Raw genomic sequence first — 18003 nt, forward strand, 5'->3', positions numbered from 1 at the left:
TTACTAAGTTTCTATATGTAGCAAGTATTTTAATTATTTATTAGTTAGTTATTTAGTTCATAATAATATTAACTGATTACCTGATAAAAAATAAGTTGATGTGATCCGTCTGGACAAATGCAGTTGGACCTACCTTGGCACACGAAGCCACAGGGAAAAAATCGCCATGCCAATGTCGTGGCTTAACATGTGGGATATCGTCGTAAGTGTATATATTTTATAATCATAATAACTGTGTTCGCAAAAGAAAGTAGCCGTGGCTGATGTACCTACCCAGTGTTTATAATTGTATATATTTTATTATAACCAAATGTCTGTAAGAACATTGATCTCAGGGTCTGTAATCTGTAACTAATACTAATAACTCCAGGACGAAAACAAAACATCAGTTTAAAAAAAAAATGCCTACTACCCTCTACTTACTAATTGTAATTATACATATAGTTGGTATAAATAGTAAGGAAGAACTTATGATTAAATACTTTAAATAAACAACTTTTCTATATCGTGCTGCATTCATAATGCAGTATCGGTAGAAAATACGAGGCACGCAATAAATTAAATCTAAGATAGCCTGCGAAGACGGTAACTGCTGAAGGCAGTATTCAATTACCTCTGTACCAACTTTATTGTGGCTTATAGGTGTGAGTCTGTTCAATCCATTCGTATCCACATGATTAGTAAATTGTTTACTTAATGTGTGTCGATAATATCCAACTTCTAAATTCAGGTGGGTAGGTGTGACTAGCCAATCAGGTTTTTAGCCTTTTACTGAAGAATTTTAGACAAACCTATGTTGCACATTATGTGAATCCACTATAAAGTATGGTACTTATTAACATTCTTTCAAATATCTCCTATGGCCGCCTCAAAGCTAAGCAACATTTTATTGACGTTACAACACGATTCTCCAGCACAGACGAGGCAAACGCCGTAGCTGTATATTTTTTATTTTGGCATTTTACTGAAATTTTAGGCACTAATCCAGGAGGATTACCTAATCTCATTTCAGTCAAAGTGCTGAAATTAAATTTTACTTCTGGGTTGGCCCGAAGGGTTCGCTCAATCCTAGCATATAATCAAAGCTACAGTTATACCTCGGAGAGACTGAATATCGACTTTTTACTTACAATGCATAATGGTAAATTGTGACATTATTTAAGTTACATAACTCATTAAAACATAGAGGTACCTAACCCTCATGTAATATACTTAACTACCTTTACCTTGCCTTGGTTATGTAAACTATAAGTCTGACTGTATCTCATTACATTTGTGGTGCAATTTTACAAATGCCTGTTGTCATTAGGCTGATACTTCTTTAATTAATAACTAATACATTATCTACTAATCACCTGTTTCTACTATTTCGCAAGTAAGTAAAATATGGATATAGGTACAGCATAGATAGGCCTAGTACCTAAGTTCTTTCGCCACCTTGTTTGAGTGACTCTTAGGTCTTAGGTATACTAAACAAAAGCATTGCATTGCATGTATGATAATCTTTGAACAAAGCATCTTTATATTAAGAGTTATGTTTATTCATACTTATACCTCTATAGACGGCTCTATACTTATGCATATTTTTATCTCATCAAATTCTCTTTCCCTCTATTTACACTGTGATAACAAAGTGAGATCGTCATACGGAGCTCGTTTTCATTAATGTAACTGCTTTGAAACGACACTAATTTAATGTTTCTAAATACTTTTATAATGTTTTATTGCATTTTCGTTTGATTTTTGCTGTGTAAAGTTGTGATATTGATATGGAAGTCGGACAGGTAAGATATATTTTTGTATACTCATAGAGTCAAAATAACATAATAAGAACTAAAACTATCTTTGTGTCTGTCACTTTACCATCCTATTGCCTCCAATAGCAGCCCTCGCTGCTGTTTAATAATCTATTGCATTCTTGACATCTCATAGGTCGTTAGGGTATGATTTGTATTCCGTGACATCGAAATTTAAATATTTGAAATTGGGATAGCATCAAATATTTGAAATTGTTATAGAGTCGCAAGACCACAACCAACAATGACGTACTGATCAGCGTGGAGGGGCTCACGGTGTGGACCCCCGAGGACAAGCCCTGGTACAGAACAAAACCAACCAAGCCACAACTGACCCTTTTAAACGATGGTAAGAAACCTATGTTTATATTTTGCCTAGTCTGTTTTTGTAATATGTAGGTAGGTTTATATCTGCCTCAAAGCTTTCGTTTAAGGGTCAGCAATAGGTAATCGAGGGTTGGCATTGTCATAGAATTATGTAGTAAATGATGCTCTACAGCCTTGAAAAAAATCACACCGGTAGTCGAAGAGTCTAGCTAGGTGCTGAATCATTCGAATTTAAGTAAATGCTTATGGATAACTGTAAATTAAATTCAGAATATGACGAAAAACCACTCCCGTATTGTAACAACTGTGTCGTAATCATCAAGAATTTTCATATGATTCTTATCAAATTATAAAGTTAAAGGCTTGGACTAGGCGCTAAATACCTTGTTTTTTAATAAACATACACTTATTTTGTGTATATTAATCCCAAACTTGAGCAATTTTTTTCCCTCAAATCTTCATACAAATATCTATGGCGGCTTTCTGTGTTATAAAATCATAAACACAAGTGACGTTTGACTCAGTTGGCCGCTGGCCTCCAAAGAAGGGTCACGTCGGTTTAGGCAGCACTGACAGCTCGCGATCTTATCGTGTACAGATACAAAATCACTGCACATTGGTTGTCATTGCACTTTTTCAACTTTTATGACACCAACATAATTTGATTTGAAATTGAGGAAGCATAATTCTTCCAGTATATTCAATACATTAAATTAAATTAGATAGTGTGCAATATTCTCGTGACATTACAGTCTCGTAAAGGTCTGATGAGGAGCAGGAATATAGCGAATGGATCTAAGTGATGACAATACCCACGAACATTAGGTTAGGGATCAAAAATACAGTCTCTTGGTGCTGGTTGAGGTATGGCCTCGTGAGGATCTGATGAGGGCAGTAACACGGTGGTGGCTCAATTTTATTTCATAGATGTTAATAGCTAAAAGCATCGAGTTTGGGCAGTTTGGGTATGTTTTTCAGAGAGAGAGAAAGAGATTTTATTTTTCCTCTGGATGTGTTAGGTTTACTGGGTTTACTAAGTTCATTCTGTTAATGGCATCAAGTTGTTATGTGTTCATAAGTAATAATTATTTATTAACAAAATGCTGTTGGTTCTCCACGAAAATGTAAAAATAAAAATAAAATAAATAAAAATAAATTCGTAACGTAAAATTGTCAATGACGGAATTTCTTCTATAGACAGTAGCCACAAAAAAAACAAACGATAGATAGCGTGACTTGAAGATAAAGATTTATTCGACACATAGACAGCAACAACAAAAAAAATACAGATTTAAAGAAAACAAACACATACTTATACAAAACAACAAAGAAAAAAAAGGATACACATCAAAATAACTGGAAAAAATATAAGCCCCAATTTACTTGTGTGGGACAGGGAGTACCATAATATTTTTTTTGGGTTACTCCCCATCTATGTGAAATATCAGCTTGATATCTTTACCCGTTTCTGAGAAAAAGGGCGGTGACAGACGGACAACAAAGAGATCCTATAACGGTTGCTTTTTAGGGTTCCGTAGCCAAAATGGCAAAAACGGAACCCTTATAGTTTCGTCATGTCCGTCTGTCCGTCTGTCCGTCTGTCCGTCTGTCACAGCCGATTTACTCGGAAACTATAAGTACTACAGTGATGAAATTTGATGGGAATATGTGTTGTATGAACCGCTACAAAAATATGACACTAAATAGTAAAAAAAAGAATTGGGGGTGGGGCCCCCCATACATGTAACTGAGGGATGAAATTTTTTTTTTCGATGTACATACCCGTGTGGGGTATCAATGGAAAGGTCTTTTAAAATGATATAAAGTTTTCTAAAAAACATTTTTCTTAAAGTGAACGGTTTTTGAGATATCAGCTCTCAAAGTCGTAAAAAGTATGTCCCCCCCCCCTCTATTTTTATAACTACGGGGTATAAAATTCTAAAAAAAATAGAGGTGATGCATGCTAATTAACTCTTTCAACGATTTTTGGTTTGATCAAAGTATCTCTTATAGTTTTTGAGATAGGTTGATTTAACTGTAATTGCTGCTACGGAACCCTTTGTGCGCGAGCCCGACTCGCACTTGGCCGGTTTTTTTCTTTTGACGTTAGAAACCCTAAAATTAATTAAAAATATTATGCTGCTACCAAAAAATATTACTTACTTACAGGTATTGAAAAAGCGGTATATAGTACTAAACAAATTATAAACAAACAAAAAACCCGACTGCACGCTAAAAATATGAAAACAAGTCCCAATGTTAATGGAAAGTATCGTAGGCGGGGACCAGCAGAGGGTTCACCATTTAGCTGAATGTTACTTAGAAAACGGCCTTGAGTGGCGGTCAAGTTGGTCCCCGCCTGCGATACTTTCCATTAACATTGGGACTTGTTTTCATGTTTTTAGCGTACAGTCGGGTTTTTCGTTTGTTTATAATTGTATTTTTTTATTTGTAACTTTTTAGTTGTTTTTATTTTATGAAATTTTACGTCAGTAGTTCATGATCATTTTTTATTTCAATAATTTTGATGTTGTTATTTAAATACCTTCAATATGCATATTTTTATAATGTGAAAATCAAGCCCTTTCATTTGATACCTTACACGGCAAAGTTGAATTATTATTTTTTCGATCATCACGTTATGTCCTCTAGAGGGCGCTATGTACATTTTAATAGAACGTCACATAGCCTATAACCATCGCGCCATCAATACGCTTCTAACAATACCTCATACATCAAAATCTATCAAGCCGTTTAGGCTACAGGAGGGAACAAAGAAACAGACAAACATACATACATACAATCAAAAAACATTACCCTCCTCTTTCGGCAGTCCGGTAAAAAGGAGTAAGACAGGGGGTCATTCTGAACTTTTGCTCTACGAGTTTTGGAAATTAACTTTGTTGGACATGTGACTTTTTACCATGGAAAACGAATATTTTTTTTCGCGAATTTGCAAATCTCGTAGAACAAAAGTTGTTCAGAATGACCCCTTGAGTCATCCCCTTTTGGCTTAGTATAGCCCTTTTGCGACACTATGTATTTACTTTGCTTTGTCGTCGGGGTTCAGTTGGCTGGAGGATGCCCGAAACTTATTATCTACACTTTAATACTTGTAGTTACCTTTCTACAAGTAAATACCACATTTGTTTGAGAAAGCTAATCGGGTTCCGAGTATAGAGTAAAGTGGCACCCCTATTAATTTCTACTCTTTCCTGGTGCCTACCAGTGTAAGTAAGAATTATACTTACTTACCCTAAAATCACCCAAAATGTACTTGAACATAATTGTCAATAAAGTTGGCGAGTAAAAGTTTATCGACCCACTGTGCAAACTTACATGTGTGCGTGTCACTGCGTGTGCTGTGAGAAGAGCATTGAAAACCCAAAATTGGCGCGGCACGTCACCCTGTACGGGCCCTTAAAGTGAACAAGTTAACAATGTAATTCTATAAATGGTTCAAGCGGCAGATATTCAAATTACACCATCGCTAGTTTTACAATAGCCGTCATCTCTGCCTTTGATAAGGACATGCTACTTATATTATTTCCTAAGTCACGGATTGTGTTTTTATTAATACGAATAGTGATTAACTACCTATTTATAAAAGTTTATTATATCAGATCCAGCTGAAGCCATGCCTAAAATTAGTTAAGATTTCATATGATGATACCTAAATCCTTTTATTATTTTAGTGACATGCCATATAAGAGGAGGGGAGTTTGTGGCTGTAATTGGTCCAAGGTAATGAGATAATCTCGAATATTTTAAATCTTTTGCAAAGTCTATCGTAACATGAGATAACTTTCAACTTGACTTAGTAACCAGATTGTTATATTATAAATAACATCACTTTCTTCTAAATCAATTCGTATTTACGAAATTGGATACCTACGTAAAAATGAGTTTCATACCAAAGTGAGACAATAGATATTTTAGTTCGCAGTGACGCGACGGCTGGGCACTGGCTGCCCTTCCCTTTTCTATACCCAACTAAAAAGTATTAAGTAAAAAATACACTCGCGAGCAATGAAAACGTTCCAGTGACTTAAAAAACCTAGTGGGTGGAACTTTTTCATATATATATTATATATATATTATATTTCAGCGGGGCGGGAAAAACCACATTCCTCGTTTCCGTGGCGGGAAAGAGCAAACTACCTCATTCAGGCACGGTGACCATAAACACGGTAAATGTCACGGACTTGCCCAAAGGCTACATCGAGGTGGTGCCGCAGTCGGAGGCTTTCATGGAGAGCATCACCGTGGCCGAACATTTGAGGTTTATGGTCAGTATTATATCATGCTCTGATTGTTGAGGTTGAGGGGTGGGAGGGTTGAAATAATTGTACTTGGTACATGCTCTATTTAAAAATATGAATGTATTTAATAACTACTCATGATTTAATGTTTCGGTAGCATACATCTAGTTTGACTTTATGACATCATCGGTTGCTATACGCTTTTTGCAACATTCTGAATACATATCTAATTCTCTCATATATTAAAAACATTAAATTGTAATCTTTCTAATCAAAGATCAGAGATTAGAGTTCAAAGATCTATTTTGGTAGAAATATTTGGATTCAGCCATCCGCATCCATTGAACTTGGGTTACGCAACGACGACCTCTGCACGAAAAAGCTCGACTTCATTTTAAGGCTTTATTTTAGCGTCCGTTGATGTTGCACTGACAAATGATCCAACCCAAGGTCTTGAGTTATATAACTATCCAGTCTGTATCGTTCTTGTCTTATAGTAGGCGGAAACTGGTAATACCTTAGAAAAAAATAGTCATGAGTATGTTTACCTCAAGGCTAGCTCGGTCTTTAAGATACATCGTTATTATACCTATGTCTGTGTGAGTACATTAACTTGTAAAAGTCTCTATTGGATATTGTTTGGCTTATGATTATGTGCCTAGTTAGTTTCAAAGAGATATTCTACCGTAATTTCCATAGATGGTTTTCTGAATTTTCAGCGGTCATAAATAGTTGTAGAGTTAGTAAATAGTCGTAATATTATAAGTTGCCCCTGCAAATCCTCCTAATACTTATAGAGTTCGGCCATTCATCCATTTAAGCAAAAAATAATGGAGGTCGCCTCGCTTTTTTATTATTCTAGAATTTAATTGCTTGCGTATCTAAACCTACATAGCCTATAAATAGGTAAGTACGCTTTACCTTCAATATAAAAACCGCAGCGATACGGTTCATGACCTAACACGTGAGCACCAAGCGAAATAAATGGATGAATAACTTGCGAATTATGTTTGAAAGTAGGTACCCTTCTACGTTCCTGTTTCAGTCATAAGTGAGCTTCCACAAATTTGTCCATATGAGAATTTATAACTTAAATCGATTGAGCTTTCATTTTCATAAAACCCAAAACACTTATATTTATGGTAATCTTACGAAAGGAAGGAAGTTTTGTGATGCGACGTTGCATTCCTGTTCACAGCTCGGCTACATCGCATTATTATGTTCAATCAACCCTTAGTTTGAATTAGTCGTTGCTTTCCAGACAGAGATGAAGCTGGGCAGCTACAAAAAGGCGGAAAACCGCTCGGTGCTGGACGGCATCACGCGGGAGTTCATGCTGCACCGGCACCGCCACACCACCATCAGCTCGCTGTCGGGCGGCGAGCGGCGGCTTCTGTCACTCGCCAGTTCTGTGAGTTATACAGTAGTGCTGTGAGTTATACACTAGCGCTGTGAGTTATACACTAGCGCTGTGAGTTATACACTAGCGCTGTGAGTTATACACTAGCGCTGTGAGTTATACACTAGAAAGCTACAAGAAGGAGGAGAACCGCTCGGTGCTGGACGGCATCACGCGTGAGTTCATGCTGCGCCGGCACCGCCACACCACCATCAGCTCGCTGTCGGGCGGCGAGCGGCGGCTTCTGTCACTCGCCAGTTCTGTGAGTTATACAGTAGTGCTGTGTGTTATACACTAGCGCTGTGAGTTATACACTAGCGCTGTGAGTTATACACTAGCGCTGTGAGTTATACACTAGCGCTGTGAGTTATACACTAGCGCTGTGAGTTATACACTAGAAAGCTACAAGAAGGAGGAGAACCGCTCGGTGCTGGACGGCATCACGCGTGAGTTCATGCTGCGCCGGCACCGCCACACCACCATCAGCTCGCTGTCGGGCGGCGAGCGGCGGCTTCTGTCACTCGCCAGTTCTGTGAGTTATACACTAGTGCTGTGAGTTATACACTAGCGCTGTGAGTTATACACTAGCGCTGTGAGTTATACACTAGCGCTGTGAGTTATACACTAGCGCTGTGAGTTATACACTAGACAGCTACAAGAAGGAGGAGAACCGCTCGGTGCTGGACGGCATCACGCGTGAGTTCATGCTGCGCCGGCACCGCCACACCACCATCAGCTCGCTGTCGGGCGGCGAGCGCCGGCTGCTGTCGCTCGCCAGTTCTGTGAGTTATGCACTACTTCTGTGAGTTATAGACTACTTCTGTGAGTTATTTACTAGACAGCTACAAGAAGGTAGCGACTTAGCGAGTTCATGCTGCGGCAGCATCGGCATCGCCACACCGCCATCAGCTCGCTGTCGGGCGGCGAGCGCCGGCTGCTGTCGCTCGCCAGTTCTGTGAGTTATTTACTACCTCTATGAGTTATTCGCAAGTTTTGTTATGATTTTGATTATTGATTAATTTTCAGAATTATTAATTATAGAATAAGGTTGAAGACTTTATTTTTATAATAGGTAGCTAAATTACTGCTGACATTCAGTCAATAAGTAGGACAGAGTTATTGCTAGTGATAGATCCACTACAGCCCAAATACAACTGCTATTACAGCCTCTTCGCTTTCTAACTCAAGGAATTCATTGAAATCCTCAATAACTTTTCCACATTCCAGCTGCTATCCTGCCCGCGGGTGATAATCTGCGACGAGCCAACAACAGGTCTGGACAGCTACAACGCGCTGCTGGTGGTGGGCGCGCTGCAGCGGCTGTCAGCTGCCGGCCAGACAGTCATCTGTTCCATACACCAGCCCTCGTCTGTACTGTTCAAGGAATTCAGCTCTATTATGTTGATGGCTGAGGGGAGGATGCTGTTTCACGGTTCGCAGAACGATTGTAAAGAGTTGTTTGAGAGGTAAGAGCTTTTGTAGAAGTGGTGGTAATTCATCATTAATACAATTCCTCCAGTTCCGACTGCTGGGGTTCGGGTCTCTTTTTAATGAAGGAAGGGTTTTGGGTCAGGTAATTATAATTGAAAAAATGACATGAAAACGTAGATTACCTATGTAAGCTTAAGTGAGGGGGATAGACCTTTCTGAAGCAGTGGACTATTTGTTTACTAATTATGTCTTTTTCTTAAAGCTAACTCAAGTCTTGGAAAAAAACTATAAATAGGCCCAACGGTCATAAATAGAATAGTTTCCTAAATGTTCCATGGAATATAAATTTACCGAAACAACAACCAATAAAAGCCTTATTTTACAACACGGCTATCAATGTCGGCAATAAATCAGAGAACTTTGGTTGTTGTTTCGTGAATTACTGAGAAAAAAAGCTATAAAATCCATTAAAGTATAGGCTACAGTCTCTACTATAGCTGAGGTAGGACTTGGGAGGTTAGAGAACTAAACCACTTATTGACTCATGCGCCAATTTCAGCCATGATGTGTTTTTTCATTTATTTCCTGCCTCGTAATTTCGTGAGAATATTAACAGACCGTTTTATATGAAAATAATTGCGTAAGTACTTAATAAGTAACTATACAAAGAAACCTAGTAAATGTTCACCACAATTATCGTTACGTAATGCCTCGCGTCGCTTAGGTGATTATCCGTTACCAAATGTATTCAGGGTATTCACACTATTTTTGGGCTGTTTTATGTTTCTAGCATCAACCTCCACTGCCCCAAGAACTACAACCCTGCGGAGTTCTACATAAAGGCTATATCCGTGGACCCGAGCACTTGCACCAGCCACGTGGACGAGATATCTGAGGCGTACAGGAACCGGTTATCAGATTTTGAGTCGAGTTTGGAAGCCGCCGCGCTGCCAGTGGACGTCACCTTTCAAGTGTGAGTCCTGGATCGGACTGGAATTTACCGGTTTGCTTTTATAAGTTATTGGCCGGCCAATTATTTTTTAACCGTACCTAGTGTCAGTTACACTTCTTCATGCCATTCAACTTTGCCGTAAAGGTACGCGGATTTCTGTTTGAGTAAACTGTGTCTGCTATACTGAGAGATCTTATCTTGGTTCTAATCTTGGGACAGGTAGTTGTGTGATGCACGTGGTTGGCGTGGCGTGGGCTTTACTGGTGCTTGCACCGTCCCGTCGTATTTAGAGATAACTAGATTATATTGACTTAAGACTAACTCTAGATGCTACCTAGTTCTAGATGAGCGCACGCGCACGGTATTAGTCACCTTTATAAATGTATAATACAATAAATATGCTTTCGGTATTTTAATAGGTTTTTTATACTATGTCGTTAACTATGTCACGAATCAAGATAGTAATTAATGGTTTCCAGATAACATAGAAACTTGTTGCTGTTGGTTTTGGAAATCGTGGTGCAATAGAGCCGAGTGGTGCAACACAAACCTTTGAAGGTTTAAATTTATTGAAAGATAGTCCCCTTACTTAACTATGTGGTTTCCTATAAACTTGTATATAATAGTATGTATTGAATTCAATGTTTAGATTCATGCATTTATTTTGGGTTGGTCATAAAATCAAACATGTTTTCATTTCATAATCCGACGTACTGAACAACATTTCGCTAAAAATAAAATTCATCTAGGTAGGTACGAAAAATCAGGTATTACCAGATATTTTTTTTGGTATGTCAACCAAAAACACTGGTTTGCTGATACATACTATGTTTCAGGTCACAACGGAATTGGTTTGTTCAAGTATGGCTGCTAATATGGCGGTCTTCTTTAGCCCTGAAGAGGGAGCTTCTGTTACACTTGTACCAGCTTGCAGTAGCCATGGTGAGTATTTGTCATCATCATCACCATCACACAACAAATCATCCCCTGTATCAATCTATTGGACATGATCCTCTTCCATATCTGTAGGGCAATTCGTTATGCGGGTATGGCAAAATGTATGATGATTTGATGTAATGCAGATTGTAGCAAAACAATATCAGACGTTGTAATACATACCATCTACACATAAGATACTTAATTGTAACGATGAGCACATACAATTATATTTAACATAGCAACATATTATGCAGCATATAAAACAACGCAACTGCGTTAATACAACTTAGTACAGAGTATGCGAGGTCAGTAAATCCAAGTGTCGTTTACACAACGTTGCATAGAGAATTAACTGATGCATACTTAAGATCCATGGTTGTTATTAATAATAATAGCTCAGTATTATAGGAGACCGGTTAACAAGGATGGCATGGCAGCTTTGAAAATGATACCTACTTAGTCGTCTCACATGCAGTTACGTAATACTAACGCATGATTCCTCTCAAGAAATAGAATTTAATCATTCAGACAGTAGGCAGTAGGCACAGGTTGTAAATACCACAACATCTAGATACCTAAACTAACCATGGTTTAAACTACGATTGCATTTCCAACCAGTCACCTCGTAGCAGGTTCATGAAAATAAATTTAGTAAGTGGTTCTAGAATCTAAGCTCTGTGTTCTTCGGAGTAAGCACCCAATAAATTTGTTTAAATGATCCTAGTTCTACACACTTACATTTCAGAAATTGATACGGGTTGCCAGTAATAGATCAACTCGGGTCGGTCCCTTTTGGTGTCATTATGTCTATTTGTTTTATTGGTCGATTTCCGGTCCACACCGGCACCGTAAATACACTTTTAAGGTATCGATAGTGAATAAAAGAATATACATTAGAACTATCAAGATTTAGATTGATTACCCACTTTTGTTTAGTTTGGGAAAAAAACTGGTTCTATAAACTTTGGCTTCTTACATACATTATTTCCCTACCAAAGGCGAAACTTGGCAAAATATGGCGTACCTACGTACAAAGAAAGTTCATTTCACGCAGCTTCCATCAGTGTCCTTTTCCAACTGCTATAACTGATGTGAGGTGATAAATACGCATAGTCCAGAATACCTATTTTCAAAGTTATATTGGAAAAATAATACTCGCAATTATAACACTCCTAGTAGGGCACTAATAAATTTACCAATACACAAGACACAAGGGTTTAGAGGTAGTTTCAGATTTGCAGCCGCAAAAATCTGGAACGATTTACCACCTCCTTTTCAGATGAAAACTAGTCGACGAGTTTTTAAACATAATTTTAAAATATTTTTACGCCAAAACAAAAAATAAAGAATTTGCCTTACTATTTAAATTACAAAAATGATAATCTATTAAATTTTTCTACCATTTATACCATGCCATCAAATCAGTTGTCTAGTTTATTAACTATGTGTTTACATATATACATATATCTTTTATTTATTATTTAACCACACTTGCATGTATTAATACCTATTTATCTATGCAACACTATACACATAAATACTTACAATAAAACCTTATGTGTGTACCTTGTGACCTTTAGTTTTAGTGTTAGTTTTTAAGTTAGTATTAAGAACTGGGCAGTCTGAAAACCAGCCCAGTGTGTTGCCGCATGCAATACGCAGCATTAGCTGAGGCTGTCCTTTTGCCACCTTTGTATTTAGGTAGGTAAGTAAGCTTTCAAATTGTATTATCTGTTTGTGGCAATAAACTATTTTTCTTTCTTTCTTCTTTCTTTCTTTCAAATAGAAACAACTGGTAATGTCTATCTTGTGTACCTATTCCACTGATGTTCAGGCTGACGACTGAGAGCTGAGGGACACATATCCGCTCTGTATATTTGTCATACTACCTAATTACACTCGCGGGCAATGAATAAGTTCCAGTCTTCCAGTGATATATGGAAATGTGAATGACAGGTGGAATTTTTTCATTGCACGTGAGTGTATAACTAGACACGACACCAACTCCTATCCTCCCTCCAGATGATATCAGCCATCATAATCGGCACGTGCTACGTGGGCGTGTCCGGGACGACACAGAAGGGCGTCCAGGACGTGCAAGGTTTCCTGTGGCTGCTCACCAGCGAGATCGCCTACGGGCTCGCCTACAACGTGCTCTTCGCCTTCGATGGCGACATCGTGCTGTTTAGGCGTGAGGTTGGAGTGTACAGCGGCTCGGCGTTCTTCGTTGCACGGCTGTTGTGTTTTGTAAGTTGACTGTGTAATATCGGAACTGAAAATAAAGAAGTACTTATAAATAATTATTAGCCCAGATAGGAGGTCTATTTCGTTGGTCATAGCGATCATGAGGTCCTTCTTGCAGGTATATAAATACAGGAATGGAGAGTGGTCAACCACTTTTGAAGGGCTTACTGTGACCAAATGTCGATCGAAATCGATTCATCATTCATCCGTCAAAGTGCTTTTACTCCTGGCAGTTTTGATCGACGCGACGTCGATAAATATAAAATCGCGATTAACGATACCAACAAGCTTATTAAATGTTTACTTTATTGGTTACAATCTTGCATCTGGTCAGTGGTTTGATTGCACTAGCTTTTTACAACTAAAAGCTGAACTAACAATATAAAAAACCGGCCAAGTGCGAGTCGGGCTCGCGCACAAAGGGTTCCGTAGCAGCAAAATTACAGTTAAATCAACCTATCTCAAAAACTATAAGAGATACTTTGATCAAACCAAAAATCGTTGAAAGAGTTAATTAGCATGCATCACTTCTATTTTTTTTAGAATTTTATACCCCGTAGTTATAAAAATAGAGGGGGGGGACATACTTTTTACGACTTTGAGAGCTGATATCTCAAAAACCGTTCACTTTAAGAAAAATGTTTTTTAGAAAACTTTATATCATTTTAAAAGACCTTTCCATTGATACCCCACACGGGTATGTACATCGAAAAAAAAAATTTCATCCCTCAGTTACATGTATGGGGGGCCCCACCCCCAATTCTTTTTTTTACTATTTAGTGTCATATTTTTGTAGCGGTTCATACAACACATATTCCCATCAAATTTCATCACTGTAGTACTTATAGTTTCCGAGTAAATCGGCTGTGACAGACGGACAGACGGACAGACGGACAGACGGACAGACGGACATGACGAAACTATAAGGGTTCCGTTTTTGCCATTTTGGCTACGGAACCCTAAAAACGAGTCCATGCATCGTAACTTACACCGGTAATGGGGATAAAAAGCCGTCTGTTCTTAACTCCATCGTTACACTACACTTAACACCGCTCGTAATAATTTCTTGCAAATCAAGAATACTTAATACTTAGTCTTATTAACGCTTAGCCAAGTTGTCTGGGTTTGTTACTCTGTAAACTTACAAATTCAATGTGTATCTAACGAACCATAGACTTGTTCATCAAATAGACTGTATATTCCAGCCCCCACGAAATGGTTTTGATAACCATTTTCGGATTCAAAATATATTTAACTTGACAGTAATTTACTTCGTAAATGTTACTTCCTTTTGACTTCGCATTAACCCCTCAGCTGCCCCGATGCGTGATTTGGCCGGTGGTGTTCGTGAACATAGCGACGATAGCCGTGGAGCTGCCGAACCACGCGCTCACCACGCTGAAGATCATCGGAGCCCTCATATACAGCGCTGTAGGGGCCACTGCGTATGGTAAGCGAAGATAATTTGACATGACTCCAATCCACTCTTATACCCTTGTTACACCTGGATATAAGAGGATGGCCGAGGATACTGTCTCGTCACTCTACTTGGTAGAGTGACGAGACAGTATCCTCGGCCAATGAACGGCTAGCAATTGAACGAGTGCCCGGCCGAGGATTCTGTCTTGCCACTGTACTCGGTACGTGTAATCAGAGTATAAGGATGACGTACATATAAAATAGCAATAAGTAGATCACGCAGACAAGGACTCCGGTGACCGATATTTAGGTTTTATAGTACAGAACTTTGTTCATTTGTAGACAGTTTGTTTGACTAAGCCCCTGTTTCACAATGTCTGGTTAGTCGCTACCTGTCGGATAAAATACATGCTGTCACTGTCTAAAAAATAATAACAGAGAGTGACAGCATGTATTTTATCCGTCAGGTAGCCACTAACCAGACATTGTGAAACAGACCCTTAACTTTATAAAAGGCAGTGTTGGAAACTTCTATTCCATTTTCTCTAACGTATGTCTCTATGGCTGTATCTTAAGACTTCTGCAAACATGTTGCAGTCAATTACGTCGCTACATTTCCTGCCTAAGTTTTGATAAACTTGACGTTCTCGGTTGTAAAACCGACAGTTAGCTAACACAACTAACCTACTTTTAAAAATAATTGCATATGCAAATATCCAGTCCTGTACTTAGTCATTTCTTAGAAGGCATAAAATCTACTTAAAGACTGTCTTTAGATTCTCAGTATCATAAATAATGTAGTAAACTGAATATTATTATTTATAGTGTGATTATAATCTATGTGCTTGTTGGCGCTATACACGGCTGAGTAAGACGTTTTCTGACACGATAATTACGGTAATTGATAAGTAAATTGCCTTTGGGATAGGATGGGAGGCGGCGAGGCAAGACAAATTGCTGTGGCACATTTGCGTACAGCATTGGCTTGCAATGTTATTGATTGGATATTAAATACCGACCTGCATAGGAATTCTCATTCAATAACCTTTATGGCTTGAGCTGTTACCTGCTACACAGTTGCAACGTAACCTTTACATGAAGTGCGTAAATTAATGAGTATCTACTTAATTCTTGCAAAAGCTGTTTTGATTTAGAAACTTGCATATTTTTTTCGTCAATAATATTTATTTAAGTACTTTTTTACTATCACTATGTTGAAACCATATTGAAAAGCTTAAAAGTTCGTAGGTAAAGCTCAAGGGCCACCTGCTATTTCTCTATTATAATTTAGTTAATACCTACTCAATAATTGTAACGTTTACTTTTTGTAATATAAGTAGGTATCATCCACCTATGTATCTATAAACTTTCATTTATCACTACGAACCTAACTTGGTTCAAGACTACCCTTACACTTTCTGCTAATAACGCTTCTCACAACCCCAGGTCTCGGCATGGGCGCCCTATTCTCGTCCACGAAGCTGTCCGGCGAGTACATGTCGTGCGTGGACCTGCCACTGTTTCTGGTCTCCGGTTCCTTCCTGCGCCTGTCCTCCATCCCGCTGTGGATGTACAGCATCAAGTACATGTCGCACTTCTTCTACAGCCTCGACTTCATCAGCAATATTTATTGGAGGCAGATTGATGAGATCGGTAAGTTTGAGGCGAATGTTTTTGAAATCCCCGATTGTGTGTTTTTCTTGCCAAATACTGAATAATGATGGATATGGGTTTGTCACTGTGGTGAAGTTCAGATTAGTTGTAGCCTTGTAGCCCAGGGTAAATTTAAAGTATGTAAGATTCAATTACTTTATACATCACTCGAGGATCCGTTCATGCACCCCGCCAGACCCCGATTGTAAAACTTCGACTATATTACTGTATGTGACTTCGTAGCTTCAAAACGGATGTTCTGATTTGAATGTCGGTTTTTTTTGGGGTGACAAGTGCCGGGGCTTAGCCGACATAAGCCGGTTTTATACAACTATCAAAGTTTTTTTGAAGTTATTTAACTGTATAAAACAACTGGACTTGACAGCCAATTTAGGCTTTGCACTGTAGTTAGATATTAATAATATTTCATCGCTAGGATATGAAAAGTGGGTGCAGCAGTTTCTGAGATACGTAACTGTCTAGGTAATTAATTAATTGGATTCCAATATGTAGTGACATAATTATTCTTAGGAGGCTTCCATACTTAATTTATTGGAATAAAATGGAAAACAATTCCTATACTAAAGATAATTACATGCATCTAGGAGACTTTGAGTTGCGATCACGTTAACTGCATTTGCAATACAAACAAGAGTTTATATTGATAAATTCACTGTAAAGTAACACCTATCACAAACAAACTAAGATTGAAAATCTCGTGGCTGTAAAGGTTAATTAAAATCAAGATGTTAGAGTGATTTAATATACCCATCAATGAAGGCATGTAACTTATTTGTTTAAGAAACTATACTTCCTGTCTTAACCTTTAGGTTGAACTTTAAAACCCTGTAGAGCCTCGGTCAATTTCTATGTAACTTAAGATAACATAGGACCTTAAACATGGGAGAAGGCACACAAAACAGTCGGCCTTATCGCTAAACGTGATCTTTTACAGCCAGCCTAATGGGTGGAGGCGTGGGTTAGTGAGTAGGAAGATTATTCCACGTAACTATAACTTAAAAAAAAACTTCAAACTAAGCAACCGACGGACGATCGGGAAAAAATTGGTATGAATTTGCAGAAATCTGTTGAAAATTGGAAGTCTTAGCTTATATTAGCTAATATTGTATAATATAATGGTCCTAGCTATGGTAACCTTAAAGAGAATATGCATACCACCTCTATGATCTGAGACGAGATCTAAAATAATTAAATTTATAGCATAGGTAAGGTATCTTAATATCTCAGAGTCCCACCATAGAAACTAAAAATCCAATCTAATACATAGGTACATAATTATATATAAGAACACCACCGCCGTAGAGTAGGTAAACGTACTCCGCGCCGGTATTTATATCTTTTCCGGTATAATCTTATGCAATGTGACCAAATTATAGTTTTTTATACATTCTTACGGCTGTGGGAAGAAAACCAGGTAGGTACCATCTATTTTTAGAAAAACTGGTTTACTCACGAGAGAGTCCAAGAAAAAGTTAAAAATCCGTTTTAAGATTTTGATCTCTGTTGTTTCTGAATTAAAAATCAGTTCTACTTGAGGAGCGTTTAAAGTTAATTTAAAGG

General features: G+C 38.1%; 1 protein-coding gene across 1 annotated transcript in view; it reads left to right on the plus strand.

Annotated features, from left to right (window-relative positions):
* Window positions 1-53: 53 nt before the first annotated feature.
* Window positions 54-18003, plus strand: part of LOC105385481 (protein white) — a 19317-nt gene continuing 1367 nt past the window's right edge. Inside the window, exons 1-11 of the mRNA XM_011555870.3 lie at window positions 54-202; window positions 2019-2145; window positions 5819-5867; window positions 6232-6412; window positions 7647-7796; window positions 9012-9250; window positions 10006-10188; window positions 11004-11109; window positions 13129-13353; window positions 14665-14800; window positions 16216-16422. Of these exons, the coding sequence (XP_011554172.3) occupies window positions 167-202; window positions 2019-2145; window positions 5819-5867; window positions 6232-6412; window positions 7647-7796; window positions 9012-9250; window positions 10006-10188; window positions 11004-11109; window positions 13129-13353; window positions 14665-14800; window positions 16216-16422 (1639 nt within the window). The 5' untranslated portion in view covers window positions 54-166. The remainder of the gene's footprint in view (window positions 203-2018; window positions 2146-5818; window positions 5868-6231; window positions 6413-7646; window positions 7797-9011; window positions 9251-10005; window positions 10189-11003; window positions 11110-13128; window positions 13354-14664; window positions 14801-16215; window positions 16423-18003) is intronic.

This window comes from Plutella xylostella, chromosome 5, assembly GCF_932276165.1.
Source record: "Plutella xylostella chromosome 5, ilPluXylo3.1, whole genome shotgun sequence".
Lineage (NCBI taxonomy): Eukaryota > Metazoa > Arthropoda > Insecta > Lepidoptera > Plutellidae > Plutella > Plutella xylostella.